At 38.5% G+C, this 27,042-nt stretch overlaps 3 protein-coding genes across 9 annotated transcripts in view; 2 read left to right on the top strand and 1 right to left on the bottom strand.

Annotated features, from left to right (window-relative positions):
* Pgant9 (polypeptide N-acetylgalactosaminyltransferase 9) overlaps nt 1-27,042 on the bottom strand; it is a 203,184-nt gene that overhangs the window by 172,013 nt on the left and 4,129 nt on the right. For 5 of the 6 annotated variants that reach the window (XM_034322723.2, XM_034322730.2, XM_034322724.2 and 2 more), the window contains exon 1: nt 3,043-3,595. The gene's annotated coding sequence lies outside the window, so the exon portion shown is untranslated. Of the gene's footprint in view, nt 1-3,042; nt 3,814-27,042 lie in introns of those variants that run through there. The other variant, XM_076688200.1, reaches the window with a different exon arrangement.
* Nucleotides 7,771-9,800, top strand: LOC117603486 (uncharacterized). The gene is made up of 3 exons (XM_034322691.2): nt 7,771-7,897; nt 8,322-8,479; nt 8,974-9,800. The coding sequence occupies exons 1-3, from the start codon at nt 7,860-7,862 to the stop codon at nt 9,798-9,800; spliced, it is 1,023 nt and encodes a 340-aa protein (XP_034178582.2). The 5' UTR covers nt 7,771-7,859.
* On the top strand, nt 18,140-23,251 carry LOC117603506 (arrestin domain-containing protein 17). 2 transcript variants are annotated; one of them, XM_034322734.2, is made up of 8 exons: nt 18,142-18,523; nt 18,583-18,698; nt 19,791-19,910; nt 19,989-20,203; nt 20,333-20,506; nt 20,751-20,924; nt 21,231-21,477; nt 22,228-23,251. In XM_034322734.2, exons 1-8 carry the CDS (start codon nt 18,465-18,467, stop codon nt 22,380-22,382), a joined length of 1,260 nt encoding a protein of 419 aa, XP_034178625.2. In that variant the 5' UTR covers nt 18,142-18,464; the 3' UTR covers nt 22,383-23,251. The 2 variants fall into 2 exon arrangements, with proteins under 2 accessions (XP_034178626.2, XP_034178625.2); XM_034322735.2 differs by lacking the exon at nt 20,751-20,924 and having other exon boundaries at nt 18,140-18,523.

Raw genomic sequence — 27,042 nt, 5'->3', positions numbered from 1 at the left:
AAGCAAAAGGAAAGCTAGAAGAATGGAAAGAGAAGGAAAAAAATGCAAGGAAAGACCGAGATAAATTACCATATAATTACGATGTCGTTGCATGCTGCGACAAGAACTATGACCGGTTAACAGGCGAAGTTTTATAATCATGTGGAGTTAAAAAAAATCGAGGAAACCGTAATATTGATAATAGTATGTACACACTGTTAAATGTCAGATGCACGTATTCACGCATACGCGTAGAAGTTTTACATGCATGTAATCATCGTGCAGATCGTACGATTCGTAGTACAAGCGGTTCGTTCATAATTTTCCATTGAATCAGAATCGGTCAATACCAGGAAACGGTATTACCGTAGCTCCTGGCTACTAGTTATCGCTTGATTGGCGTTTAATCGTCGAATTAAAGCAACTTAAAATGTTGCCCGATAACAGGATCATTATCGAAATTCCTATCATACGAACGTATCATTAGTCGAATGATCCTTCTTTTAACCTGACGGTTCCCTGTACTTTTGAAACGGAAACACCGCGTCCATTTGATTATACCGGTGTAATCGTATAGCAAGCTCGGTAGAATTCAACACGAATTTAACTGCGTGACCAGGCTGCATGAAAACGTTTCGTTCGCGATACGAGGGCTATCATCCGAATTCCTATCATCTGAATACCAGCCTGTACGCTGTTATCTAAACATTCCATTTTCTATGTTCCCCGTTTTTGAAACAAGCCCGAGACGAATTTTTCGTACAAACGCCGAGCCTAACGTATATGTATCCCCCTAACGAAGTCGTGAAAAGAAACAACTGGGCAAATATGAGTACAAGGGAGGCCAGACGCGGTCTAATACATTCTCCGATCACGTCGGCGACTTGACGCGAAATGAATTCAAATCGTCAAGCAAATAACACAGTCCAGCGCGATGGAGTAACGTTATATCAACAAGAATAGAGCCGATGGTGGAAACGGCAGTAGAAAACGCGTTATAAAACGAGCAGAATATCATTTCCTGCCGATTACCCGGGCTGCTTTTAATCGCCTTTATCGACGCCATATTAGCAAGTCTGAAATCTCGAGTGAGACAGAGCGGTGCGAATTTCGTGGCGGAACGAGCCAGCAACGCGTTTAAAATGCTAAAACGAACCGCGCGAATATCAACAGACCAGAAGCGACCCGGACTACGGCTACGAAGGCTCGTTACAGGATACGCGAGACCCGTGTAATCACCGGCTCTTCGCTTACATTCGAACGATCCACCGTTTGTCACCGGATACCTGAAACCTTCCTACGATCCATTCGAATTTCCAACAGTTATCAGGATGACCATCGGCGACCGTGTTAAGAATCGCGTATTGATTTTTCGTCAAACGAAATCGTCGGGAAATTTAGTGGTTGGATAAATGGAATAATCGGGGCATGTTACAAGCCGCCGCACAAACATACAGGGAGGCTTTAACTTCTGTGCTCCATTTCTCTGCCGGTTCATAATATTAATAAAAAAACAACGGGACTGTGTTTCTGAATGACCCCCCCAAAATTGAGAACTCAGGTTCGGTATATAACCTAAATTGACTACAAGAAACCAATTAAACTTGGTTTCAGAGATGGATGTCTTACTGTTTTCGAGATATCGTGGTAAGGTTAGGTTAGGTCCCGTGTATGCGCAGTATCGAATAGCGCATGCGCAGTATCAAATAGCGCATGCGCAGTATTAAATAGCGCATGCGCAGTATCGAATAGCGCATAGGTAGTCCCAAAATTGTAGAAAAATTTCTTACCACGATATCTCAAAAACGGTAAGACATTCAGCTCTGAAACCAACTTTAATCGGTTTCTTGTAGTCGATTTAAGTTATATACCAAACCTGAGTTCTCAATTTTGGGGGGGCCATGCTGAAATTTATTCAAAAATGGATCCCACTCCTCTCATAAAAAATAACTACTTAAGCATCCCTTTGGAAAACCCTTGAAAAAACGAGTGACCAGTTGCGGCTAATATTCCCCTGCATGTTTGTACATCCCCTGCGAATCGAGTCCCATTGAGGAAGCAGAGATCAAAGTCGCGACATCTTCTTGCAAGTGCACCTGTTTATGTAGGTCGCGCGTAGCGTGCCTCGTTCAAGTGGTAACTGGGTTATTCGCCAGGCACACGGGTTGTTCGTCGCAGTTGATCAAGCTTTTAATCAAACGAAACGGCAGAGCTTGAACGAAAACAGCGAACGAACGAAACTTCGACTCGATCAGTTAGACCATAACCTTGCCGAAGAGATTGTACGTATGTACGATGTTCCGGCTGTCTACTGATTGCGAGCCACGAGTATCTTACCCTGCTTTCATGTACGTGTGTAGTTACACAAGCGAGACATAAACAAATCGTTGGACAACGATAACTGCGGTCACATTGTCCGTGGACCGGAGCTGATAAACGCTCACCGTGAAATCGTGTTGTATTTAAACGAAGACCACCGCGTTGCATTCCCTTCAAAGACGCTCCGATTCGAACGTAAACAATTAACACGTTGGAACTTTGAATTACGAGAGGACAGTAATATACGCAGAAAAATTACCAGTTTTTAAATTGGAGTTAATGTATGAATTGAGTGTTAAATAAAAATTAATATCTAAATTTAAGTTTTCAGTTTTCTATATTATTTATAATATTAACCTCCTGTATTATAATTTACAAACATACATCATACTAGTTTTATCTGACAGATAACTGAAAACAGGAATTTAGAAAATGATAGAAATTCCAAAATATCAAAGATATGTAAATAATAGGCTATAGCTCGAGTGTGAGTCGTGTTACTCATATTTGCACCGTACTCTATAGCACGAATATATCTGGATGTCATGTGACAAGAGGTTAATACACGCAACCTAGATTCATTTTCAAAGTTTTTTAAATGAAACATCGCACCGGTACCAGAAGTACCAAAAAATGCACCCCTACATAAGACAATTAATTGCAATACGGAGTGATTAAAGATTTAAATGTAAATGTTAAGAGTAAGACGGGTATAGACGGTGGTAAGAAGCAAAATCGACTTACCTAAGAAGTAATCGGCCAAGGGGAACGTCCTCGCTGCAATCTCGACGGCAACGCTTCCGCCGTGGCATCCAACACACTCTGCACACTGGACACACGCGAGCGGAAACGTCGTTGGCGAACGAGCACGACACGAACGAACGCACAACAGGGTGAGCTTCGGTGCTCGTTAGCACGGCACAACGGAAAACGCACGGGAACGCGAGCGAACCGAGTGAACGTAGGAGAAGCGTCGTTGACAGATGACAAGTCCGCGTAACGAGGCGGAAGAACGATACGAGTCCTCGCGATACTTTCGATACTCGCACGCCGAGAGACCGGCTTCGACTGTCGAGCGACGCCTGATTCCGCCTGCTGGCCGCCGCTACTGTCAACGACACGCGGACTCCGCACCCTCTTCGTCCCTCCTCACGGCTCCTCCATCGGAGTGCGACTACGATATCTCTCCCTTTCGACCGACGCATCCCCACTCCGCAACTCGACGTCACGATCAAACGCGAACCCTCGCGAACGCTTCCGAATCGATCACCGCGCATGCGCCCGAGGCCGAATGCGTTCGCACCGCGAATTTCATTTTAAACGCTTTAACCCTTTCGTGACCGAGTTAATTTTTTTTACGAATGTGCAGTTGATCTACAAGTCATCGCCATTTTAACCAGGCGACTTAAAAATAGTATTACTTTCTTGTTAAACGGTAAAAGTGCCGAGTGTGCTGATGGTTTTTAAATAGTACTTTTCTTTTGTACTTTGCTGATGTGTTTCAGCTGACGTTATCTGTAACAGAGAAAAAATAAAAATTGTTATTTTATTGCAATGTATTTTTTTCTTTTTTGGGTTAATGAGTACCAGCGTAGGTGGAAAGGATAAATATCGCTAGTCATCAACAATACCCTTCAAACCCATCGTCAAACAAATCAAATTGAACCGTAAAATCCTCGTTGACAAATTTACCCTCATCCAGTCTTTGTTCCTGTGTTAATACAAAACAAGCAGGATTATATAATACCTGACCTTGTTTCTTCCGGCCAGAATCTCTCGCCTCGACCGCTATTAATCTTCCGGATAAACCAATTACCGCCGTGAAAACCGGTTGAACCGTAAGCCGCTTAAATATTTACACGTTCATACGTTTCACAGTCTGTGTCCCGAAATTTTACGAACATCCTGGACGTCGTTGAAGGATTAACGCGTGGTTCCGATCCAATTACCGGGGAATTTAAATTTGCAATTTTCCGATAGGTACACGGTTTTAAGGAAGAGAAGGCGTTTCGCCGAGTGTCCCGGGGCGGTTAACCGGCCGCGTAACCGTGACGAAAGAAATCGAGCCATTACGAGCGAGCCGTTCCGCAGATTTAAATTCTAATTCGGGGTCGGTAATGGTAGGACTCGGTTAAGTTCGCTAGGCGAGACGAGGCGAACTAATGCTTCCGCCAGCGAAGCCCCCGAAGGAATTTGTAAATTCGACGGTGGAAGTTTTAATCGTCCATCAGGGAAGAAACGAGGAGCACGAACTTTTCGCATAATAATTCTTTTCCTCTTGCCTTTCCCGCGGTTAGCCCGCTTCCGTCCCTGCGCTACCCGCTACGAGTAAAATGAGCAGGAACGATTTGCGTGCGCCAATGAATATTCCTTGTAACTTTGTCGTTTCCACCCCCCCCTTCCGGTGATACATTTCACTTTTTCAATTATTTGTTCGCGTTTCCATCATACGTTTCAACCGAGATTACATTCCATTTTTACCTATTTTAAAATCTGAGACAGTTTAAAAAGAAATATCGATAATTTGAAGTAGCTTAACAGGAAAACGTGAAAAATATAAAAATTAAATAGATGATACAACTTGTACGAAGATCTGTAATACAAATTTTATTCGAGACACGTATTTCATACTTCTGGAGAATGAATTATTAACACGGAGTAATTAATAATTCATAGTAAGGGCTTTGTAAGTAGATTCTTCTGAAAAGCAGCAGAAGGTTTTGCAGTGTAATCCCAAGGGTTCGAAACAAGGATGGAAGTTCTAGAAGCATGGATATATCCTTAAGAGATATGGGGGAGATTTTAATTCTAAAATATGGTCATGAAAGTACCATTATATTTCGTTACCAACCCGCAACTTCACATTTTTACATTTTCTTCTTCTATGAGCTACGATAAAAAGGTACTGAATATTTTATAAGAATTTCATTTCGTTTCTTTAATTTCTCAAATTCACGTTTCAATTCATTTGAATGAAATTAAAAATTCTTTAAGAAAATTACCAGAATAATTTTGATTTTAATATACAGTGGGTCACAAAATTATTCGCTCACCGTTTAAACCAGCATACCTCATTTAAAATTGGACCAAATGACTTGAGGTTTCTCGAGAAGCTATACAAATTAATTTACTAACAATAAGATATGTGCTTTTGTCGTTTTAAAAAATTACTGATAACTTTTTTAAATAGTCTTCACTATCATTTTTCACGATTTCAACAAATTGTAATTTTTTAAAACAACAAAAGCACATATCTTAGTAAATTAATTTGTATAACTTCTCGAGAAACCTCAAATCATTTGGTCCAATTTTAAATAAGGTATTCTGTTTTAAACGGTGAGCGAATAATTTTGTGATCCACTGTACCTCGCTACACGTAAGTGTGGACTAGACTTTGTGCATCAACCTGACACACGAACTGATACGTTCTGAAACTTAACGGGTTATTAGAAATCCCATGAAAGCGTGAACCTATGCAAAAACAATGTCAAGGGAACAAGTATGCAACAATGATATCGATTGCCCAGCAAAGAGAAATATATTTTCAAGGGTACCTGCAATATATCCGTGCATCTGTACCCGTTTCCAGATACCGTAAACTCACCTGGGAAATCAGACGCTTCTCGTTGGCCACTTGATAAATGTTACACGGAAAAGACTACAGATAATTGTACCTCGACTTATAAGAAAATTCTTCATTCCAAAACCGCGAAAAATACGGTATAGAATACTAACGCCACGGTTATCCTCGTCGCAAATACGAAAAATGTCAGAATAAATTAATGGAATATTATAGGATTAAATTATTCAAAATTTCATATTCAACGAGTGTTGGCTAGAAGGAATTGGAATACAAATTAAAATGAAAACAAAGTTTGGAAGCATCCCTTCGATAATTTCAAAATATAAATTAAACTTTACTAGCAATTATCTAGTTTTCTGTTTCTTAGAAAATAATCAACGAAGCAAAGTCATTTTGCAAACGATAAAATTGAGAATTCATGAAATCCAAGGTATACCATGAGTAGGAAAGAGTGGTTTAAATTTTACAAGATCTCTGCGATTGCAAGTTACCATGCAAGGCTACGTTGCAACTAGCAAGGCTGCTTCAGGGTCCAGTTTTTACGAGAAGGATACATCTTGGCGACTTGTACCGCGTCTTCGAGAAGTATTTGACTCTCGAGGTCGTGAGTTCAGTGGCCGGTTGCAGGCTTCTCTTACCCAGAACTACTGTATTTCTCTCGAGATCGAACAGTACACATTTTTTACCAGTTACTCGACTACGAGTCACGGTACGGTACGTGTTCAAGCATTGCATACACCTTGTAAATGCAACTACTACCTTGTAACCTGGTTTGCCAACATTGTCCCGTTGCCCTTTAATTGCGAAAATGTACAACGTTGAAAGAGTTCAACACGCGAAAAAAGCGTTATCGTTCTTGACTTAAATGAAACCGACCAGAGCAGTGCGAAAGTAGAAGGTTTAATCCACTTTTTATCGCGATAGTTTTAGATAAATTATAACAAAGTTATGGAAGTCTGTAGTCGGACAACTTTTGTAATGCAATCAACTTTTTCAGTAATGTGACACTTACAATTTCCCCTGGGATCTAAATTTTTCATTCTATTAGTGGATATTATTTTGTTAAGTGTTAAGTTAAAATTGAATTAATTAAATACAGAAGGTTCCTTTGTATTCGAATTGCAAGAAGATAATTTCTGAACGATCGATAAGACGTTTTCTTTTGCAGTACTTAAAAGACAATAAAAATAAACTGGTTTCATTTACGATTTTCACGAAACACAGCAGTAAGTATGTATAAAGTCCCGGAGGGTATTACGCACGTCTGCAATTAACGCTGATTATTATTCAAGGTTCGTGTTGACCTATCGAAATTCGTTCCTTGTGACTTCCCAGCATGGCAGATAGACAACGCTTAAAATGCATGGCATCTCCTGGTTCAACGACATTGAAAGTGTTTCGGGTATGTGCATTCGGGATAATCGAAAATTTGGTATTATCGAAAATGCAAATATGTAGAAAATTAATGCTAACTATTACTGACAATACAAAATTTAATTATCTTGCATACAGCGTGTTCTGATAATAAATTTTCTATTTCAATCCATTTGATTATTATCATTTTTTGCTATAATAATGATACTTAATTATCATTAAGTTACAAAGTAATTATCCTTATCAACATATTTTCATTCGCAATCTAAGGACAGACTATCGAAATGAAAAATAATAAAATAATCCTGACAGTTTGTTTACTATTTCTCGCAGACAAAGAAAACAAAGAACTCTCGAGGATCATTTATTTTAAGCCAAGTGGAACAAAGCTCGCACGCCGCGAAGGAGAAACATAGATCTCGTCTTCCGACCGCACGTGCGTTCGGTTTCGATAGTGTCAAACGTGATCCTTCCCTTTGAACTTTCTTACCACCGCCTCAGTTAGTCGTCAAAACGCGTACGGAGAGCATCGACGAGATTTCAGCAGAATAGAATTAACGAATCGAGCGGTGAACATCTTAATTTCGAGTTACCATTCCAAATAATGCGAATATACAAAGGGAATAGTAATTGTAAAAAAATGTAAGGATCATTATCGTACATCCTCCATTTTTAATAATTAGAAAATTCAACCGGTAACCGTCGTAGAAAATCTCCTTTGTTCGTTTTGTTTTAATTGCATTCGTGTGATAAACTTGTACGAAAAATATAATTTGCTTAGGATATTGGTAATATTGATAATTAGTGAATTTTTATGCAATGTCATTTTGTGGTGTATGAAATAATGGAGTCAGGATGTTCCGTCGGAAATGGAACTTTTAAGATGTCGAATTTTTACGATTCTGTGTTTGTTGTTTGGAAGATTCATGTGATTCTTACGCGTTGTTTCGTGCCCTGTACGTTTTACGGAAGCAAATGAAATTACGTCGTCGTAAAATCCTCGAATCTTCCACGGAAATCAGTGGAATTTTCCACGCATCAGGGAATAATCGATACTCAATTTCAGTATGCAGGATAAAAATAACATCTGTGCACGGAAACGAGTCTCGAAGAATCAAAGGACTTACACCTGCTCCGATTGCAAGTACGAAAGTAATCGTAATTATAACGTGATGCGTCATCAAGAGAGAATACATTGGAATTTGAGGCTACACGTTTGTTGCGGTAATTATTCATCTCATTACTATTTTACAATTTTATTTTTGAAAATGTCTGATTTCTTTCTCGATTATTTAAATATTCTATGAATATTCCAATTCGAGGCACGATTTTGTATTTTTACAACGGTGAAATTAGCTCTTTATTTTATTCAATTAAATTTTTAACTTAATAAAATAAATTTATACATATATTTTATAAAATAAAATATTTTATATTTTCGAGATGCCTGCGATAATTCCATCGCGATCTAAACAAACCCCGAACCATCCAGATCCGAAGGATCGGGAATCGCTGTTATTGTTTATCTCGTTCGTAAGATAAAAAGCTCCACTCTTTCCTTTTAGAGTATCGTGAAATAACAGACCTGATGTTCGGGTATCAATTTTCTCGCGCGATTTCTTTTCACTCTGTGCGATAGATCAATAATCAGTCGAAGACTCAATCATTTTGCGTCGGAGAGGACATACAATGTAACGAGTCTGCTATTGAAATTTCAGGGATACAGTTCTTCAACAAAGGTGATTATTACGTGCACTGCGAGCAAATGCACCCACACACGAGATTGTACAGGATGACATCAAGAAATAAATACAAAATTACCAACGAATCGTTCGATATCACCGATACACAGATCTCTAATTCGTGGGAGTTACAGCTGAGGCAACAATTCTCAAATAAAATTTCCGCCAATGATCAGAAATTGACAAGAAAAATAAAGTCAAAATTGACTCTGAGGTATTTGTGTACATGCAGTGATTTTGATATCGAAGATATACCTCTGATGAACTTTTTAACCGATCAAAAACTCAAATCTTATCTGAAAATATTACCCTGTTCGGACGTAACCAAACGTGATAATAGATCTAAAAAACAAAATCAAAGCGTAAAAATTGCAATCTCCTCTACGCAAAACGTGGAAAAAGAGTTGTCCGAGGATGGTGTAAGTAATTATCAGACGAAAGTATCTAGTTCGTCTTCGATCTCGTTAAAATTGCCAACGAAGAAGCTTATTCTGCACCGATTTAGAAGCGACGTGGTGCAGAAATGTGAAATACCTCTGCGCGAACGGAATAATAATTGCGATGTACAAGTGGATCTTGCGGAAAAGCAAGTCGAAGAAAATACACCCTCGGTCCGTTGTAATCGAGCGAAAAAATATAAACGATTTAATAGAGGGAACAAAGAGAACGTTTCGAAATTTCCATTTAATTTGGAAGAACAATTGAATGTAAAATTGGACAGAGACATCACTGTGCCTGTAGTGAGTCAATTACACAGGGATTTTTTGGATGCTATCGATTTTGATCAATATAAAATATTTTAAAAATATCAAGAATTCCAGAGGAAAGAATATTGAAAAAAGGTAAGGGGCTTTTTTTACATGATTCTTTTTTACTTATTTAATTTTCTAAAAAAATGTTATCATTTTTGTTCCAGATGCTTCTCAATATTTACCCTCATACCAAAGAAAATAAAATATATAACTGTTAAACAGTGATAATAATTGTGATATAATTTATATTTAAATGTTCAAAAAGTTATGCGTTATAAAATAAATAATAATGGTTCCTATATATATTTTTATATTTGATAGAATATAATAGGATAGTATGTTTCTTTATATTAAACGAAGAGCTTTCAGATCAACCTATCTCGGTTGACTTAACTTTGTTTCCCATGGTTGTTATTTTAATAAAGTGCACTTTAAGACTGAAATTATGCAGCGAAATGCTTGTCTTGCATAAACCCACACCTGCTTCTCCCTCATCCTCGAATCTTCTGCCTCCGGGTGTACGTCACTTCCTCGACGCGTCAGCATTTTGTTTAATACCTCTATTTTAAACTCTTTATAGCCTGCGAGCAAACGATGTTCCGAACTTCTATTAAATGCTTTCTTAGAAAAATCTTTCATCATCAGCATCGCGGTACAGATTCAATTTTTCATTAAATTTCCCTTCACAGAAACTTACGGATGCTAGAAATTTTCAAATATACTGTAAATACAATTACCAACAGAAAGAAACCGTAAATCTACAATACTCTTTTCAATTTTACTCCATTCACAGGCTGTTACCTGGATATTTCTGTAAACTATTATCGTTCTTGGCTCTCTTTGTGCGCCTATTGTTGGGTGAATATTACAGTTGGCAATACTTTTATTCCGAAGCACAATGCAAGTCAACCGTATCTCTTCGCCAATAAGACGGATATAACCGTTTTCAGTGTCGCGTAAAATCGTCGCGTCGAAGGAAAACGCGATAAGGCAAGATATAAACAAGTAAAATGACGAGTGACAAAGGCGCGACCGTGGTGTCCAAAATCTAGACACATGGGAATCCAAATGGACTTGCTAATTATTTGGTTGTTGAGTATCTAACGAACCGTGACTACTCATTGTCCGGTTCGTTAACACCCCGACCCCGTGTACACCCTCGCTCGTTGGCACACGAATGGAACGAGATAATTACTTGGGACAATTGTAACGTGCATCATGTTCTCTGTACTTCGCGTGTTTGTAGAATAATGTGGTAGAAGTTGAAAATAGCCTTTCTGCACTGATAACCGTGGCAAATGGAAATCGTTCAACTTCAATTAATGTGTTGCGATACAGATTCCAATTCCGCTTACGATAGTAATGCTAGTGAAAATATCGTTGACGATTCGCGCTAGATTCACCCTGTTTGTTTCCTGAAAGCTGGTCCCGGCTCGCGGAAAAAATTGTTTTAAAAGCCGCGGAGGTACTCGAATAAATTTAATGAAGCGTACGATCACGGTCGAAAAATAAGATGGTACTCTGCACGAAAGCTCACAGTTACGACTTCGTGTGGATATCCTAGTGACGGGAAGGGATATTACGAGCAAGGGAGCAACGTTGAGGAACCTAAACGAGTCTAAAGTACCCACTTCTCTCCTACTCAAGCTCGTTTCACAACGCGAGCGTAACCGAGTGTTTTCCTCGATGCTTCTTGACCGAGTTTCTGATGGTTTCGTTGTGGACACAGAGTCGCATATATACGTATATCCCTTAAATACGACATGCTTTTACTCGCGGAACTATCGTCCCGTGAAACTAGTACCGGCCAACTTTGTATTCGCTTCTCTCCTCGGCATGAAATTTATTTGCCGTCTCTTGAGCACCACTTCCAACCTTACAATCCCGTATAGATGGTGCATAAATTTTCCATCGCTTTCTCTCTCGTTACCGGTGCGTTCGGATAAGTCAGTGCATCCTGATCGTTGGCCATTAGTGTCAGAAGCACTGGGATCCTTTGAAGTGTTATTGGTTTTGGACGAACCTGATGAAATAAACTCGTTGCAATAGGTGCATTAGATGCAGTTTTGATGACGCAAAGTGGCTACACGAGACCATCATTAATGGCTACTTGCCAGTTGAAATATTCATTATTGACTATTATAATTGAAGCCACTATCAGAGATTTGATATCCCCTAGGGCCCCCCTAGGGCCCCATAAGACGATTTTGCGTTTACTTAAATATTAATCGATGTAAATGTAAATCTAAATTAGTTATACAAGCTTTAATGTTGATTTTATAAATTTTATTTCAGGAACTTTTTTTTATGTCATATATGCGAAGGGCTCGGAGCTCGCCTCGGACCCCCGAAATCTCAGAGTCGGCCCTGACAGCTAACCATCATTATAATGTCACAAACTTTAACAGACATGCTTGACTGAACATGACATTCAATCCTAAACTGTTACAGCCCTCGCACGTCGATCTTTAGTTTAATCAGGTAATGTAGTTTACAGGGTAACCAGGCAACTGATGCACCGTGGAACATCGCTGACAGCCACCCAACACGTTCTAGCACGGGTGACGTATTATTAATTGTGTCAACATGCAGCTATTAGACCGAGACAATAGCGCGTAATCTTCATGTATTAGTAATAGGACATTCAGAGACGTATGTAGGTACTGAGTGTTCTTCAATGAACAAACATACGCAACGCATGCCATTCAATAAATGTATCGAACTATTTTCACGAAAGCATCTGTAGAACTTGTTACATTTCATTCCTTTCTTCAATCTGGATGAAATTATGAATATTATGAATATTATTGTCGTTTATCAAATTGCATCGTAGTGCGTTCGAATTCGAAGAACCAAATGACGGAGTTCAGAATTCGATAAAGCAAGGACACGTATGTTTGTCGGGGAATTAACAAGGCTGCACAATTTCTGACGGACTCTGAAGTGGCACTTAGCTGTAATTTCCAGACGATCGCTGCAGTCGGTTGCTGCAACCCTTTATCTCCGTCTAACGAAGCTGTGGTCCGAGATTGCGGCACGTGGAACATCAGGAACTCGTTAGTGCGTGAAGCATCCAGGTATTCCGGAAACTAACTCCATTTACCAGCTGTACCGCGAACCTCGGCGCAGAGCAGAGAGGCCTGACCGAATTAGAACGTTTCGTCCCTTCGAAACGTAATTTACGTTTCCGCCAGGATGCATTGATTTGTGGTTGTTCCGTTGGTACAACGAGGCGAATCAAAAATACTCGAGATTTTGTGGCTTTCAAAAGCTTTTTTCAAAAAATCATACAGCTAGATTTCTATTTTGAATTCTTTTGTCATGTTTGTTGGCTGTAAATATTGTTAATGCTTGTTTTTTTTGAATGAACAAGGAGAATTTGTTTAAGTATAATAAAATTGTTCTTTCTACATACTAGTTTTTAATAGAATTTTATTTTATTCAATGTGTCCACCTGCTTTAATCCCTTCGGTATTTAAATGCTTGTGGATATACGTCCAATTTTAGATTAAAGTGGGTCGTTCTGTATTATTATTATCTCTACGTCGACCCTTCGGAAGGGTATACTTCGTTTAAAGAAATATTGATTATGTAATCTGCAGGTTGATTGAAAAACGCCATGGCATGCACTGGAAGTGTATGCATTTTTGTGCATCGGTGCATCAGTTGCATTTTCCTGGAAGTCTGCATTTTTGAATGTACCAACCGATGAAGATTTTCACCCTCAATTTTTTTTCAATGATATTAAATAACTTGCTCGTTAAAACCACTGCTTCTTCTCTAATCATTTAATCCAACCACAGGAAAAACGTCCCCCCACAGAGCAATTACAACAAAACATTCAGTTTCCGTTCTGATACACATTGTTGCACACGGACAAAAATTATGCCACAACGCGAGCATGCTCGTAAGGCTTGTCAGAGAAAGAGGCGGGTGAAGAGGCGCGGTAATTATTATCATTGGAATTTATGGTGACACCGGGATTACCCTTTCCCCGTGTCCACTGCCGTGGAACTGCAAGAAACTATTATTACCCTAGCTCGTGTTTCTTGTTTTACCTTGCCTCCTATCCCGAAGGACCTCTTCCTGCACTAAAGTCATAAATCACCCCTACGCCCTGACTACACCCCATCCAGAGTGTCCAAGAAGCGTTCGGTTCTGATAAAGATAAAAAAAAAAAAAAAAAAAAAAAAATCGAAGGTCGTGAGTGCACGTAAGAAAATCGAAGCAACTTATGATATCATGTGCGATGACCTCTTATCCTCGACTTGCCATGGAAAATGATTTATTGGAAAATGATTCATAGGAAAATGATCGATGTGCAATTATGAATAAACTTTTTCGTTCATCATTGCCGAGATTGATTAATGACGGAAGGTGAAGAAGTTTGTTAGGGGGTAAATAATGTTGATTAACACATTCCTGGTTCTCAATAAAGGTTCCGTTGGAAACAGAATATTTTGCTGATACTTCTCAATCAAACAATAAAAATGATCTATTTCTTTGGTTAATACTCTCTTCTCGAGTATTGGTTCAGTTTTTATTTGAGATCTTGTTCCACTTACGGTTTGTAAGACAATCAATCGTCCTTCCCACTTGTTTTTCTCAAGAATTTATCAAACTTCAACCCTTAGTCGACAAAATAAAGTACATCGTTTCTTACGGAATTGGTAAAGTAAAAATGGATTGAACTCCTTCCAGAAGATAAGTCAAATCATAAAATCAAAACTACTAAGGAAGACTATCAGTAAATGATAGATGTAATGTCTTTGGACAATTTCCAGAATAAAATTTGAAAAACAGACATACAATTGCAATGAATGAATCGTAAACATGTATTGATGCTAGCAGACGAGAATGATATTTCCTTATTGAAATATTTTATGCACATTTTATCGATGCTTTGGGATCAATCGTTACCGGAGGAATGGGTAATTCCATTTTAATCCCATGAAGATATATCCAACGAGAATTTCCTATTACCGGTACTTTGACCATCACGTTGGCATTAATAATACGAGATGGAAGCTTTACCTTTAGACTGAAATATCTATCGTGACGAGACTAGGCATTATTAGCCAGGATTAACATCATCTTCCTCCGTAACAGTTGATAAGGGACATTTGAGAGGATTCGTCGAATACAAAGCGAATGGATAACGAACGGGAACATCAAAGGGATTTTTGTCATTAAACGAAAAAGCGACGATACCTTTGAGCCAGTATTAGAACGAATAAAATATGTAAATCGAAATGCATAGTTAATACTAGAACCACCGGCGTTCAATATTATCTACTTTTAAATTGGTAAAATGTCTGAAAAATGAAAAATAATATATTCAAATTTTTGCACGAAACATCATACTTTCAAATTTTTTAAATATTCCAAAGAATTAATGCGAGTGAAAAAAAAAAAATATATGCAATTTCAGTGCATTTGCATTTTTCAGGCGCATCGTTGCACTTATGCAGAAAATGAATTTTTCTCTGAACAGTTCTTTTTTCTTTTATCTCTTACCAGATTCAAAATTAAACACGTCCCAATTGCATAAACCACTTCGTACGTATAAATTTTTTTAGGAAGAATTCGTTTTCACAGAGATATCACGTACCACTATCTTGTGTTACTGAGTGTGTAACAACGTTGGACGGGATAGGCTGGTACATCGAATACCTGAGATTCGCACTCGCATTAAATCAACGTGTACACGAGCCGGTTGAAATTCGATCTAGAATCAGAGCGCATTCGTTCGCTGCGGTTTCTTTAACGGTGCACAATGAGCGAAGCAGAAAGTGGAAGAGTTATTGCGATGTGTACGATACGTCGGCAAATGGAAGTCCCTCCCAACCCTTTACGATCCATTCAAATGATAGTAGCCGACGATCGATGACCGTGCATTATTGTGAAATTTTCTTGTTACGTGTAAGACGAGGAGCCTACCGAGCTTGATTTACCGTCTTCGAAAAGAAATGTCGAGAGCGAGATCGCTAATTAAAGTCGCCTCTATCGCGGTTATACCGGTCGTTGCTAGACCGTATGTAATTAATTCTCCGGAATATCTGGTTACCATGCTACACAGATACAAGCCAGATACCGGGTGCAAGAAGGTACTCGATGACGTTACGGGGCCATTCGTGCGTAACGAGTTGAATTTATACCGAACCACCTTCTTTTATCCCCCTTTTTTTTTTTAATCACAAGCTCTGTTAGCTTGCAACCCTAAAGCCTAGTTCCCGTTGGTAGATAGACTAGCATAGTAAAAACGGCACTATGTATCTTTATTATTAAAAATTCCATCGATTAACAAATTGAACGCCACAGTAAAATTAAAGCTCTAATTACTAAGAATAGTAATAATTAATTTTCAAATTTCAAATTTCAAACTTTCTATTTGCCATTTCACGTTATTTGTACCATATCAATATTACTTAAAATAATGTTTCTCTATTGTTTTCTTTTAATTATTCAGGCGTGCGTAAGTTGCAGAGTGTAAGTGACGTTGAACGTGTTAATTTCTAAATTTAAACTTCTAATTTGATAATATAATTCGAAATATTAATCATCGATGACTCATACGGTAGTCGACGTGTTAAGTGAGTCTGCTAGAAAAACTTCGTTTACTGTAATGATCAAATGATTAGGAAAATATTAAAAAAGAAAGGCTATTTTACGCATGAAACTTTATACGTTGATCAATGGTAACCGCAAGAATATACCGATAATTATATGTGTTTATGTGCTAGTTGATGTGTTTCGCAATTAGTAGTCGCGGTTTAATTTCCTGTTTAAAGTACATAGTCGGTTATGCACTGTCACTCGCGGTACTTTCGCTGTGAAAGTGAATGTTCTGGACATCCGGTGCAAGGATATTTCATCAAAGTCTAAAAATAATTGCAATTGGAACAAACGCGACAACCCTTACAGAGATCGCAACGTACAAGCTGAGTATCTTTGTTTGAAAGTTGAATTACTTCTAGTTCTAAAGAATTGAATAGAGTATCATAGCCAGATCACAAGATCTTGTTTGAAAGTCTACAACCGAAAGTAGAGAGAACGTTAATGAGGATCTTTTGGCCGGTTTCCTGAATTTTCAACACGTCTCGCACGAATTTCCTGCATACGGCTTGCAGATGTGCAATGCAGACACACTGCACGCGTTCTTAATTTGGAAAATTGTACCGCGATATCATAGTCCTTGTCCAAAGGTACAAAGTTCGCTCGAATTTACGATGCATTAATTAGGATCCCGAGGAAAGGAAGTCAAAGGGATTTTCAGAGATGTCTTTCCGCCTCTCAACGGTGGAATTTCAAATTTCTCCCATTTATGTAAAACTAACGGAAAAAGAGCAGAATAGAGGAAAATTACATTGAAATAAGGAGATGGGAGGATATGTAAATTCTTAACGTGAAATTCGACGAAGAGGTCACGGTCGTGTCATAAATTCAGTTCGCGTCGCAATTTTTAACAAGGCCCTCGAATTTTCCTCCACGTTATATCAATAAAAATGTCTCTCTTATATGGCGCGAAATTTCACTATACCCTCTTTCGGTACTCCAATGTTAACCCTTTAACTGCAGGTACTTTTAGCACTAGGTACTTTTAAAAGATTTATTTTATTTTTACTTTTATAAGCCACAGCCGCTATTTGATATTACCAAAAATTAACATGTTTATATACCACACCCTCTGGCTATAATTTTAGTATGTGGTTTATAAACCACACCCACAGTTAAAGGGTTAATAACCTTTCGTAACTAAAAAACTTTTGGTTTACTTTCCGAAGCAGAAGAAGTTTTTTCTCTGTAAATACGTTGTTCCATCATTAGCGGAGATAGTAAACTTTTCAGAATGGAAACTGAGAAACTCTCTTCTCTGCCAACTTTAAATACATTATATCTTTCTTCGAATAAGCTACTGAAAAATGAAAAAGAAAGGCACACCTCGAAGAATACACTGTTGATCGATCGAAAGAATCCCCGGATCTTTTTAACTAGGTACCATCGAGCTGGAATACAATGGAGTCAGCACTTCGCAGTTTTTCGCGCGGGAGATAAGAGCGCATCACTGACAGCACAAAAGTGTCAGCGATGCGGCAAAATTTAAACGGTGCGAGTTACCCCTGGTGATTCTCAATTGGTCGATACGGGCGCCCTTATTACGCGCTGCCCGTCCTTAATTCCGAGTTACGCCACTGCGGCATGCATCCACCTGTGAGGAAGGGTTCCCAGCCTGAACGAGAGTCCTTCGATTATCCGGGCCAGAGGAGGTGAAAGAGCAAAGGTTGTTCTCCACCAACACGACAGAATGTCGCCACCGATATTGGCGAACCGACTGACGCATGCGTCGACCTCGCTTCCAGGAGTCCGCTGCAATTTTGGTATCTTGTCAACAAACATCTCACTTCGTCCTAGACAAGATAACTGGGCATGTACGCTCCACTTCTTCCTCGATCGCATCTTCGCGTGCAATTTCGAATTCCCTTCAGACAATTCGGAACCATTCGTCGGGGATGAAGGTTGCCCTGGATGTGACGTGTGACACGCTCGTGAACGGAAAGTGTAATCGTTCGAAAGGTGTGTCCTTTATATTTCTGTGATTTGTATCTACGATAAACGCGATGATAACGGTGTCTATAAAAGTGTCTTCGTAAATTTCACCGGACATTTGGATGCGTTCGAAGTTGCTTCAGAGGGTCCGTGTACACGTGTCACAGGATGGAGGAGGCGAAGGAAACTGAAGCCGATCAATCGATCGTTGCAACCTTATCGAAAAGGTATAAGATCACGTTGTCAACGATAGAATCGTTTTATCGAGATTCTTTCTTGCGATTAGCATGGGATTTCAACGCATCGACATCGTGTTCGATCATCCTCAGCAGGTTTATTACAGTGGACAGCACATTTCGGGAAATGTTCATCTAGATTTGGACGAACCTGTGAACGCTTTGGGTAAGCTTCTCGTTAATGAGAATCTTTATATTTTAATGATGACACAGAAAATAATTGCGCAAATGAAATTGCCTAATTTCTCGTGAAACACGAATTATACTACCGGATAAATTTTCCGCGACAGGACGATTGGTTTTAAGTTTCACTCGGTTACAATCAGGGTATTGTACCGTGCTATCTCTTGGCTGTTCGGAAACAACAGCGACACGGAAAATCGAGGAGATATTAGATTGGCTTGTTGTAACGAGGCACGAGCAACTTTATATTTATTCTCGCGATGTTTACTCTTGCTGTCGCATCGCAATCACAAAAATCCCTCTTCTGTTCGAGTCGAACGCCTGCGAAACGTACCATCGATCGTGTTGCATAACGGGTGACCTAAAAAGTTTATTATCGCCACGTACACGCAACCGGGCCATATACCGCGTGATTTTGGTATTGCGATAAACCTTGTAGAGAAAATAAAAATAAAAGAAATGCGTCTAGAATATATTTAAACGGTTCGAAAGCTATTAAGGAGGGAACCTGATTTAGAGGTCGTATTTTTTGGAAGTCGTATTAATCTGAAAATATTTTGCCAAAGTTTCAGGTCGAAATTCGAAGACACGAGGCAAACGTGTTTTAAGAAAACTTAAAACTTGATTTTCTCGAAACTGCGTACACGATTAAACAAATTGTAATCAACGGATTTTAATGAACCGGGGCTTATTTTAAAGCTCATTAGTATAGTTTCTATTCAAATTAAAAGCATTGTATAAAAAGTTATGTTAAACAATTTTTTTTTTGCAAATCATCGTTCAATTTTGTAGGTAAAAAATGAAATTTTTCTTGAATATTGAATAAATTTGTCAATTTTCGACTTTCTAATATTTTTTTTAGTTCAAATAGAAGGTAAGTTCGTAAAATTCAAAAATTTTTATAAGTTTTTATCCCCAATAAAACAGCTAAAAAGTTCTTAAATTAATTACTATGATTTAAAGTTAAAAAGAAAATTGCCCAATATCAGCGTTCTAAACCATGTTCCCCCCTTAAATCGAGTGTGATTTAAAATCAATCGATTGTCCGTAAGCTAACACCTTTTTCACACCTTAGGAATTAGGCTTAAATGCAAAGGTGAGGCTCAGGTGTATTTCACGGATCGATCAGCCGGCATACGACGTAAGTTTTCGGCGTTCGAGAATTACCTTCACGTGGAAACTTATCTCGTAGGTGGTAAGTACATCCGAGTTAACCGGCGATTACTACACGAAAGCCGAATGTCGAATTAACAGATATTCTCGTCACGGTTAGATGGTAAAGAAAAGTCTATGATAACTGGCGGCGTCTATCCGTTCAGCCTGACGCTTCCGGAGAATCTGCCGTGCAGTTTCGAGGGCCGATACGGACGTGTACGGTACTCGATTAGGGCATTGTTGGACGTAACGACCATTTATCGGTTTTCCACCAATATTATTCCATTCACGGTGGCGCCCATTCTTGACCTTAATCGAGATCCCCTCGCTCCTGTGAGTAGAAATCTAACGACGATATTGCTTTCATAGCGTGATTCCGTTCTTTGCCATTTTAATCTTCCTGCCTTCGATAAAAGATTACCGTGAAATAATAAATTCATAAGAAATTAACGATCCTTTCAGTTGCCTATAAGCATTCAACAATCTAAGGTATACATGGGTCAGACGGAAGCTCTCAGTATATCCATGATACTTCCGGTACACGGTTACGTTCCTGGTCAGACTATACCCATAAGGATAAACATGGACAACCAATCCACAGTCGCACTTAAGAAAATCAGAATCGTTTTGAAAAAAGTAACTCCATTTTTGTGACGATTTAAAAGATAGAAAGTTTGCATGATTTTCTTTATCGTTAGGTATGCTGGCATGTCCCAAAATGTTTTCGTAGTTTGTTAGATCTTACGAAGATAAAAATTTCGAGATCTTCGCGGAGAAGACGCAGCATGATGCGGCAAAACTTTCTGGGTCATGCTCCGAATAGGTTTCTTTTTAACGAATCCCTGTTGTCGGTATTTCTAAATGGTCCGTATTTTCTTAGGTGGTGACTTATCATTCCACGGAAAAGTCTCGTAAGCACAAAGAGATCGTAGTTGAAGTAGAACAGCCTGTTAGTAGAAATTCTGACACGTACGACGTCACGTTTGACGTTCCTGCAGTACCACCCACAGGGATGATCCACTGCAACATCGTCGACGTTCTGTATACGCTTAAAGTGAGACTGTTTTAAATTTAGCTGCACCCAAGGACCCGAATTAATTAGAATTATAATTGCTTGATAACTTGAGTTGAGAAAAATTCACACTGATTTGTCTTGCACACGTTTTACACCCTTTGTCTAATAATTGCAAAAGTCTTATTTATAAAAATATTAGAATAACGGAATTGAAATTCAATATTTAAAAAGAAATGAATAGGACTTTTGCAATGATCCGATAGAATTGCACAGCTCACTGTTGTTAATTAATTAAATTACCATTAATTTCCTATCGTTACGTGTAATATTTATTTTAATCAAAAGGTCGAAGCCTGCGTAGACGTGAGCGAGTGGTACTACAGAATGTTTCAGAAGAATTTGAAGCTACGCACGAGTATAGTAATCGGCACTATACCGATTCAAACTTACGAGACTCCGCAAAAAACGGCCAACGTGACGGAGGATTCGCAGTTTCAACCGTTGCGTACAATGGCTACGGATGAATACGGCAACGACACGTCTTCGCTGAAAAACGCGGACAGAGAGAGAACTGCAAAACCGAGTTTGTCTCGTACGTATAAAATGGCATTACTGTTGGTACATGTTAATTACGGGTATTTGCGAAAAGTACTAGTCGACGATTTACATTATTCTCCCGAGAATGTAAATATTCCTGGACAGTTGGAAAGCTCTGTCAGAATATTCCACCTGTCCTTCTGTAATCAACAGTTTCAACCGAAACTTTAATAAACGAACACGTTTTATTTTTCATACAATTGGTCAGGAAAGTGTTCGAATATTTATGTTTCAATTGGAACAAATAAAAGTTGTGTTTCTAAAATAATACTGCAATTAAAGTACCTAAAAATAAAAATGATTCCTTTAGAAAATGGTACCTCAAAAATTCTACATATTCAGATACTGTATAGTGATATGAAACATGATAGAATTCTGTATTCGAAGAAGATTAATTTCACGATTTTGTGCACACATTCGATAGAAATATCAAGATTATCATCGATACAATATAAAAATGATTCCTTTAGAACCTGGTACCTCAAAAATTCTACATATTCAGATACTGTATAGTGATATGAAACATGATAGAATTCTGTATTCGAAGAAGATTAATTTCACGATTTTGTGCAAACATTCGATAAAAATATCAAGATTATCATCGTTACAAAATAAAAAGATACGGATAGTATTTTTTACCTTCGATACACGTTTCGCGATACTGCAATCCAATAATATTGTTTCACGTTTATTTACCAGGAAATTTCAATTGAATCGATGAAAATAAACTTCACGTTTCTTTCAGTGCCATTGTACGAGAAAAGTCAAATATATCGATCCTCGAAACCGGACAGAGATGATCCCACGGGAGACGAAGGTGACAGCGACGGAGAAGTTACACCGTATTCGCCTATGTATCGTGTGTACAAATTTAAATCATCCCAAAGGAGGAATAATTAGATTGTTGATTATACACATATAATTAGAAAGGGCCTTGCTTAATTGTACGCTGAACGTTGATGTTCCTTAACGGTGTCTATAACGGATCAACAGATACGTCGAAGACGAATTATTGAAAGTAAATTGTTGCCAGGGCTGGCCCTGAGATTTCGGAGTCCGAGGCTTCACATATATGACATAAAAGAAAGTACCTCAAATAAAATTTATAAAATTAACATTAAAGCTTGTATAACTAATTTAGATTCGCATTTACATCGATTAATACTCAAGTAAACGGAAAATCGTCTTATGGGGGCCCAGGACTTTGGGGGGCTAGGCCCAGGGCCGGCCCTGATTGTTGCTTCCAAATATAGGATAAGCTATACTAATTTTGGCATTTTTAATTAAATTCTATTATTGACACTTCAATCACTCTGCCCAGTGTGCCAATTATTAATCCCTGCAACCATTTTACTTCTGTTTGCAATATATTTTTCTATTTCTTTTTCCTTTGACCTTTCTAATCAATTTTCACATTTATCTGATTTTATAAGATCTATCTTTAGTTTAAAGTGCCAATTATTGTATAGCTTATCCTATTATAAATGTTACTCAAGTGTATACACGAATATTACGTCCAATTTGCGCTCTACGATCGACCGGTTGCCTTCAATTCTGCCTTTAGTTTCTTATTTCCTTATACAAACGGAAAAAAGGGATTACTATAATGAAAGGAAGACCGAGTGAGATATTGAAATCCGTTGGGACCAACCCGTGCAAGCTAAGTAAATTCTGTAATTACACGAGCCAATTCGTGACGAAAGTTATTCTAATAGTAATTGTTCCCTCCGATACAACTGAAAGTTTTATGAAAAATGTATTGCGATATGTAGCGCTTTCAATGATTAATAAAAGTATTATCAATGACTCTCATTTAACAATTATTTTCCTATAAAACAATTTTCTAGTTCCTGTCATTTTTTTCAACTACATTATCCATTCCTAATTATTACTTTAATATGTTGAATGCCGCAAGGGTCGAATAATTAAAAGAATACAGTAGAAAATTGCTATTATATTAATAATGCAGAGCAGCAAATTAAAAGCTTGACATTTGAAATTTAAAAAATGAGCCATTCCTGTTTTTAATAATTAGAGTTCCAATACATCTCATAAGAAATATCCATTTTCACTATAACGATCAACGTGTTAATGTCAGTTTTTTTACAAGAACCGTTCCAACCATAGAATCTTTCCACGGTAAAAAAATAAGGTCAGAAATGATTTACCATTATAATTCGTGCCTTTAAACGTTGCACGCGTTTTAATCACACGCCTGAGCTGCGCAGCTCTTTTCAACGGATCAGGCATCGTTTTCATGCGTATTCAAAGGATTACACGCGTGAAAAGGAGGAGGATTTAAGTTCAACGATGAACAGATGTCCCTCGGGAAAATGTAACGTCGGTCAAAGTGCTTAGTTTTCGCGGAAACGTTTGTGATTCCCCGAGGATCGGGCATTGAAATTCAAAGTAAAGCCCCGTGGCCGAGGATGTACAAGTTTTCGCATCGTTCGCAGCTAACATTACGCGGCGAAGCTACACCGTACTTTCTGGGTTATTTCTTTCGGTCTTCGAACTTTCTGTTCCAACTGCAGTCCAGAGCGATTCGTGATTTAATTCCGTGGCCGGAAGAAGTTTGCCGATTGCGAACGAAATCGACGAGCAGAAGGGCACGGCCCTTTGAGTTCCATGGGAAATTTGTTGGGAAATGTTGTAATAGCTTTGAGAAACAGTTTTACGAACTTGTCGCGACGAGAATGAAGTTCTTTTTTCAGGAACTTTCTTGAAATTGCTACTGGAACAACTTGTTACCGAATAAAAAATTTTTATATTCAATTATATCACATCATTTTCACGGAAATTAATTATCGCCCAAAATCCTGGAATTTGCTATCTATTGGTCACGTTAGAATTGTAAACTTCATTATATTCAAAGCAGTTGTGTATCGTTTACAAATGTTATTCATATGCAAATGAACGAGTACGTGTTCTATGCATAATCCTCGCTCTCGGTATTTAATCGGATTTGTTGTTTAAACAACTGAACTGGAGATATCGTACAGCTGTGAAATCCGTTTATTGTTCTTTGTGAAACTAATACAGATTATTCAAACAATATACACTGTTTTGCAAAATATTCCTTCTGAATGAAATTTTTTCCCTTATTAAATATACTTTATAATTACGTAATGAATCAGTATTATCACAAATAATTTTAAAGGGCCGAAATGTAACATGTAGATGATAATAGCTGACTGATTGTGAGTAGGGGTTTAAAGTAAGAATTTGGTTCTGAATTAACAAGGAGAGGGTCCCAAGTATGACGCTGACTTTTTGATGAGCTTTTGCACAATGATAGAACTTGCAAAACTGAAGCTAATGATACCCGGTTTTGGGCGTAGTTTAATATTAAATTTATTACTATACTTCAGACCATAAGCAGGATAATAACTTTACCATTAAATATCTCATAAACTAATAACCGTCTACGCTAAAAACTTGGTATCATTGGCTTCAGTTTTTCAAGCTCTATCATTGTGCAAAAGCTCATCAAAAAGTCATCGTCACACTTGGAGCCCTCTCCTTGTGATGTTTCGATGTCACAGAAATCGTCATCGTACTCGGTTATTTTCATTGGTAACTACGCGCCGTGTGTGTACGTAACAAACTCTGATTGGAGCAAATCCACGTAAACTCGTCTCCTGCCAGGGGCGTTGCGGGAAATTCAGAGGAAACTTTATCGTTCGGTTGGCAAGTGCCAACATTGCACGCTACCCCTGAAAGCCCTCATTGTATTGCAAACCCGATTTTCAGAGTCTACAGGGATGAAGAAAGGAGTAAGCAAAGGGGGGGATAAGAGGGGAAGGGGGATGCATTGGCTGTTACCTTATAAAGCATTACCCTTCAATTTTTCAAAAGAGCACGACTCTCGCATTTCGTGGCCAACTGGTTCGTTACGTTCTTCGTATTATTCTCAACTGAAATAAGCTCCTACGTGAAATCGAAAGAAGAAAGGTTCCGAATGGCCTCGACACGACACTGAATACGTGACCCGTATATTTCTACCTCTGTCATTTTTATAATTCAAAAGCACCGGTCAAACCACACGGATCCCTTGTGACATGTACAATTTACAAATTGAAATTGCCTGAAACGAAATTGCCCTTTTCGATTCAATAACAAAAATTGGTAATTCGTCAAGACTATTCGTTGATGAGAAATATTTGAAACTACCAGGGGAACAAGCTAAAGTGAACTAGAGCGAGATTCACTCTAGAGCCAACCCTTTTTCGGCCATTTCCGGTCAGACCGGAAATGACAAAAAAAAAATTTTCATCCACTCGTTCAGATTTTGACCCACTAAAGACAATGGCGCAAGAATTTTTTCGATAACTCTTACTGTTTAGCCTGTGCGAAAGTGACAGAAAGTCAGAAATGTATAGTCCTGTAGCCACCTTATCAAGATTTTCAATCTTAAATACGGGTTGGGGAATAAAATCTAGATGCAAAAGGAATGACAATTCTTCGTGGAAACTAGCTTGAACACGACAGCCGATAGGGGTAACGCCGTGCCACCAGGTTCTAGGGAAGTAGTACGAACTTTTAATTAGGTACACGTTCTGACGGCGTGACTTTCGACGTAAGGGTATATCGTGGCGAGCTCTGACCTCGCTGGAAGATCGATTCGCTCGTTCTACGACGAGCTTTCGTTTCTTCGTTCACCCGAAGAGAACTGGAATTGCAATAACCAGCTTGAATAATATAGGATCTCGCCGAGTACTCTAGTTGGTAGCTCGGTATTAAGTAGATGTCTGAGTCTATATATAGAGGATACTGACGACAAATTAATTGCGGCCAGACAAGACATAACGAGTTTTTAATGAGATACTGTGTTTTTATATCTTTAACCTGGAACCAATTTTAATACATTTGAATTTGGAGTTGTAAATTCGTATCAGGAATTATTTCCTAGGCTATCGCTGGCAATATCGTGTTCTAATTTCGGAAAATTTCAAGTTAGAACAGTCGATTTTGCAAGAAGCTTCAATTTTAGAGGATATCGCGTCTCCTGGTGCCGGTACAAGCCAGCAACGTTTAATCACTACGAAATTAGGATAACCTCGTGCTGCAGGGTCGTGATTAAGCCGAACCCCGAGACCTGGCCACCTATGATGTGGTCTTTCAAAGTAGATATACAGGCTGCGGCGAAGGAAGACGCAACGTTACCGAAGCAGAACAGAGAAAGACAGATGTATTTGCTAGACTGCTTCCGTAATCAAAGACCCACCATTGCGATATCGAAGGCCCTCAAAGTTAAAGCTACTCTAGTTGCTACGTCAGCGTTTGCTGAAAACCTCAAAATCAAGAAACTGACGGGGTTGTGTACCTTGATAAATCTCGAAGGCGTGAAACAATTGAAATTTTGTGTAAATTATTCTAAGGGCATGAAATAAAGAAAATTTGTTATCTTATCCTTGGTTGTATTTTCTATAAAATTAATTTTGCAAAACGTTATCTTGTGATTAGAAATTCTAGAAATTTGTAACTACTATCTGTAACTCGGGCTTTTCATTAATGACCAACTGCAAACTATATGCAATTTTAACGAACCCAGTCGATT

The sequence above is a fragment of the Osmia lignaria genome, chromosome 4 (assembly GCF_051020975.1).
Source record: "Osmia lignaria lignaria isolate PbOS001 chromosome 4, iyOsmLign1, whole genome shotgun sequence".
NCBI classification, from domain to species: Eukaryota; Metazoa; Arthropoda; class Insecta; order Hymenoptera; family Megachilidae; genus Osmia; species Osmia lignaria.
Note: the sequence above shows the minus strand (reverse complement) of the source record. Positions and strands in the feature narration are given on the sequence as shown.

What these genes read in the sequence shown, in the direction of transcription:
- LOC117603486 (XM_034322691.2), top strand. Translation starts at nt 7,860, where the DNA reads ATGCGAATATACAAAGGGAATAGTAATTGTAAAAAAAT. An exon ending in AATAGTAATTGTAAAAAAAT is followed by an intron (nt 7,898 to 8,321) that starts GTAAGGATCATT and finishes ACTCAATTTCAG; the next exon opens with TATGCAGGATAAAAATAACA. An exon ending in GAGGCTACACGTTTGTTGCG is followed by an intron (nt 8,480 to 8,973) that starts GTAATTATTCAT and finishes TTGAAATTTCAG; the next exon opens with GGATACAGTTCTTCAACAAA.
- LOC117603506 (XM_034322734.2), top strand. Translation starts at nt 18,465, where the DNA reads ATGGAGGAGGCGAAGGAAACTGAAGCCGATCAATCGATCGTTGCAACC. An exon ending in ACGTTCTGTATACGCTTAAA is followed by an intron (nt 20,925 to 21,230) that starts GTGAGACTGTTT and finishes TTTAATCAAAAG; the next exon opens with GTCGAAGCCTGCGTAGACGT. An exon ending in TGCAAAACCGAGTTTGTCTC is followed by an intron (nt 21,478 to 22,227) that starts GTACGTATAAAA and finishes CGTTTCTTTCAG; the next exon opens with TGCCATTGTACGAGAAAAGT.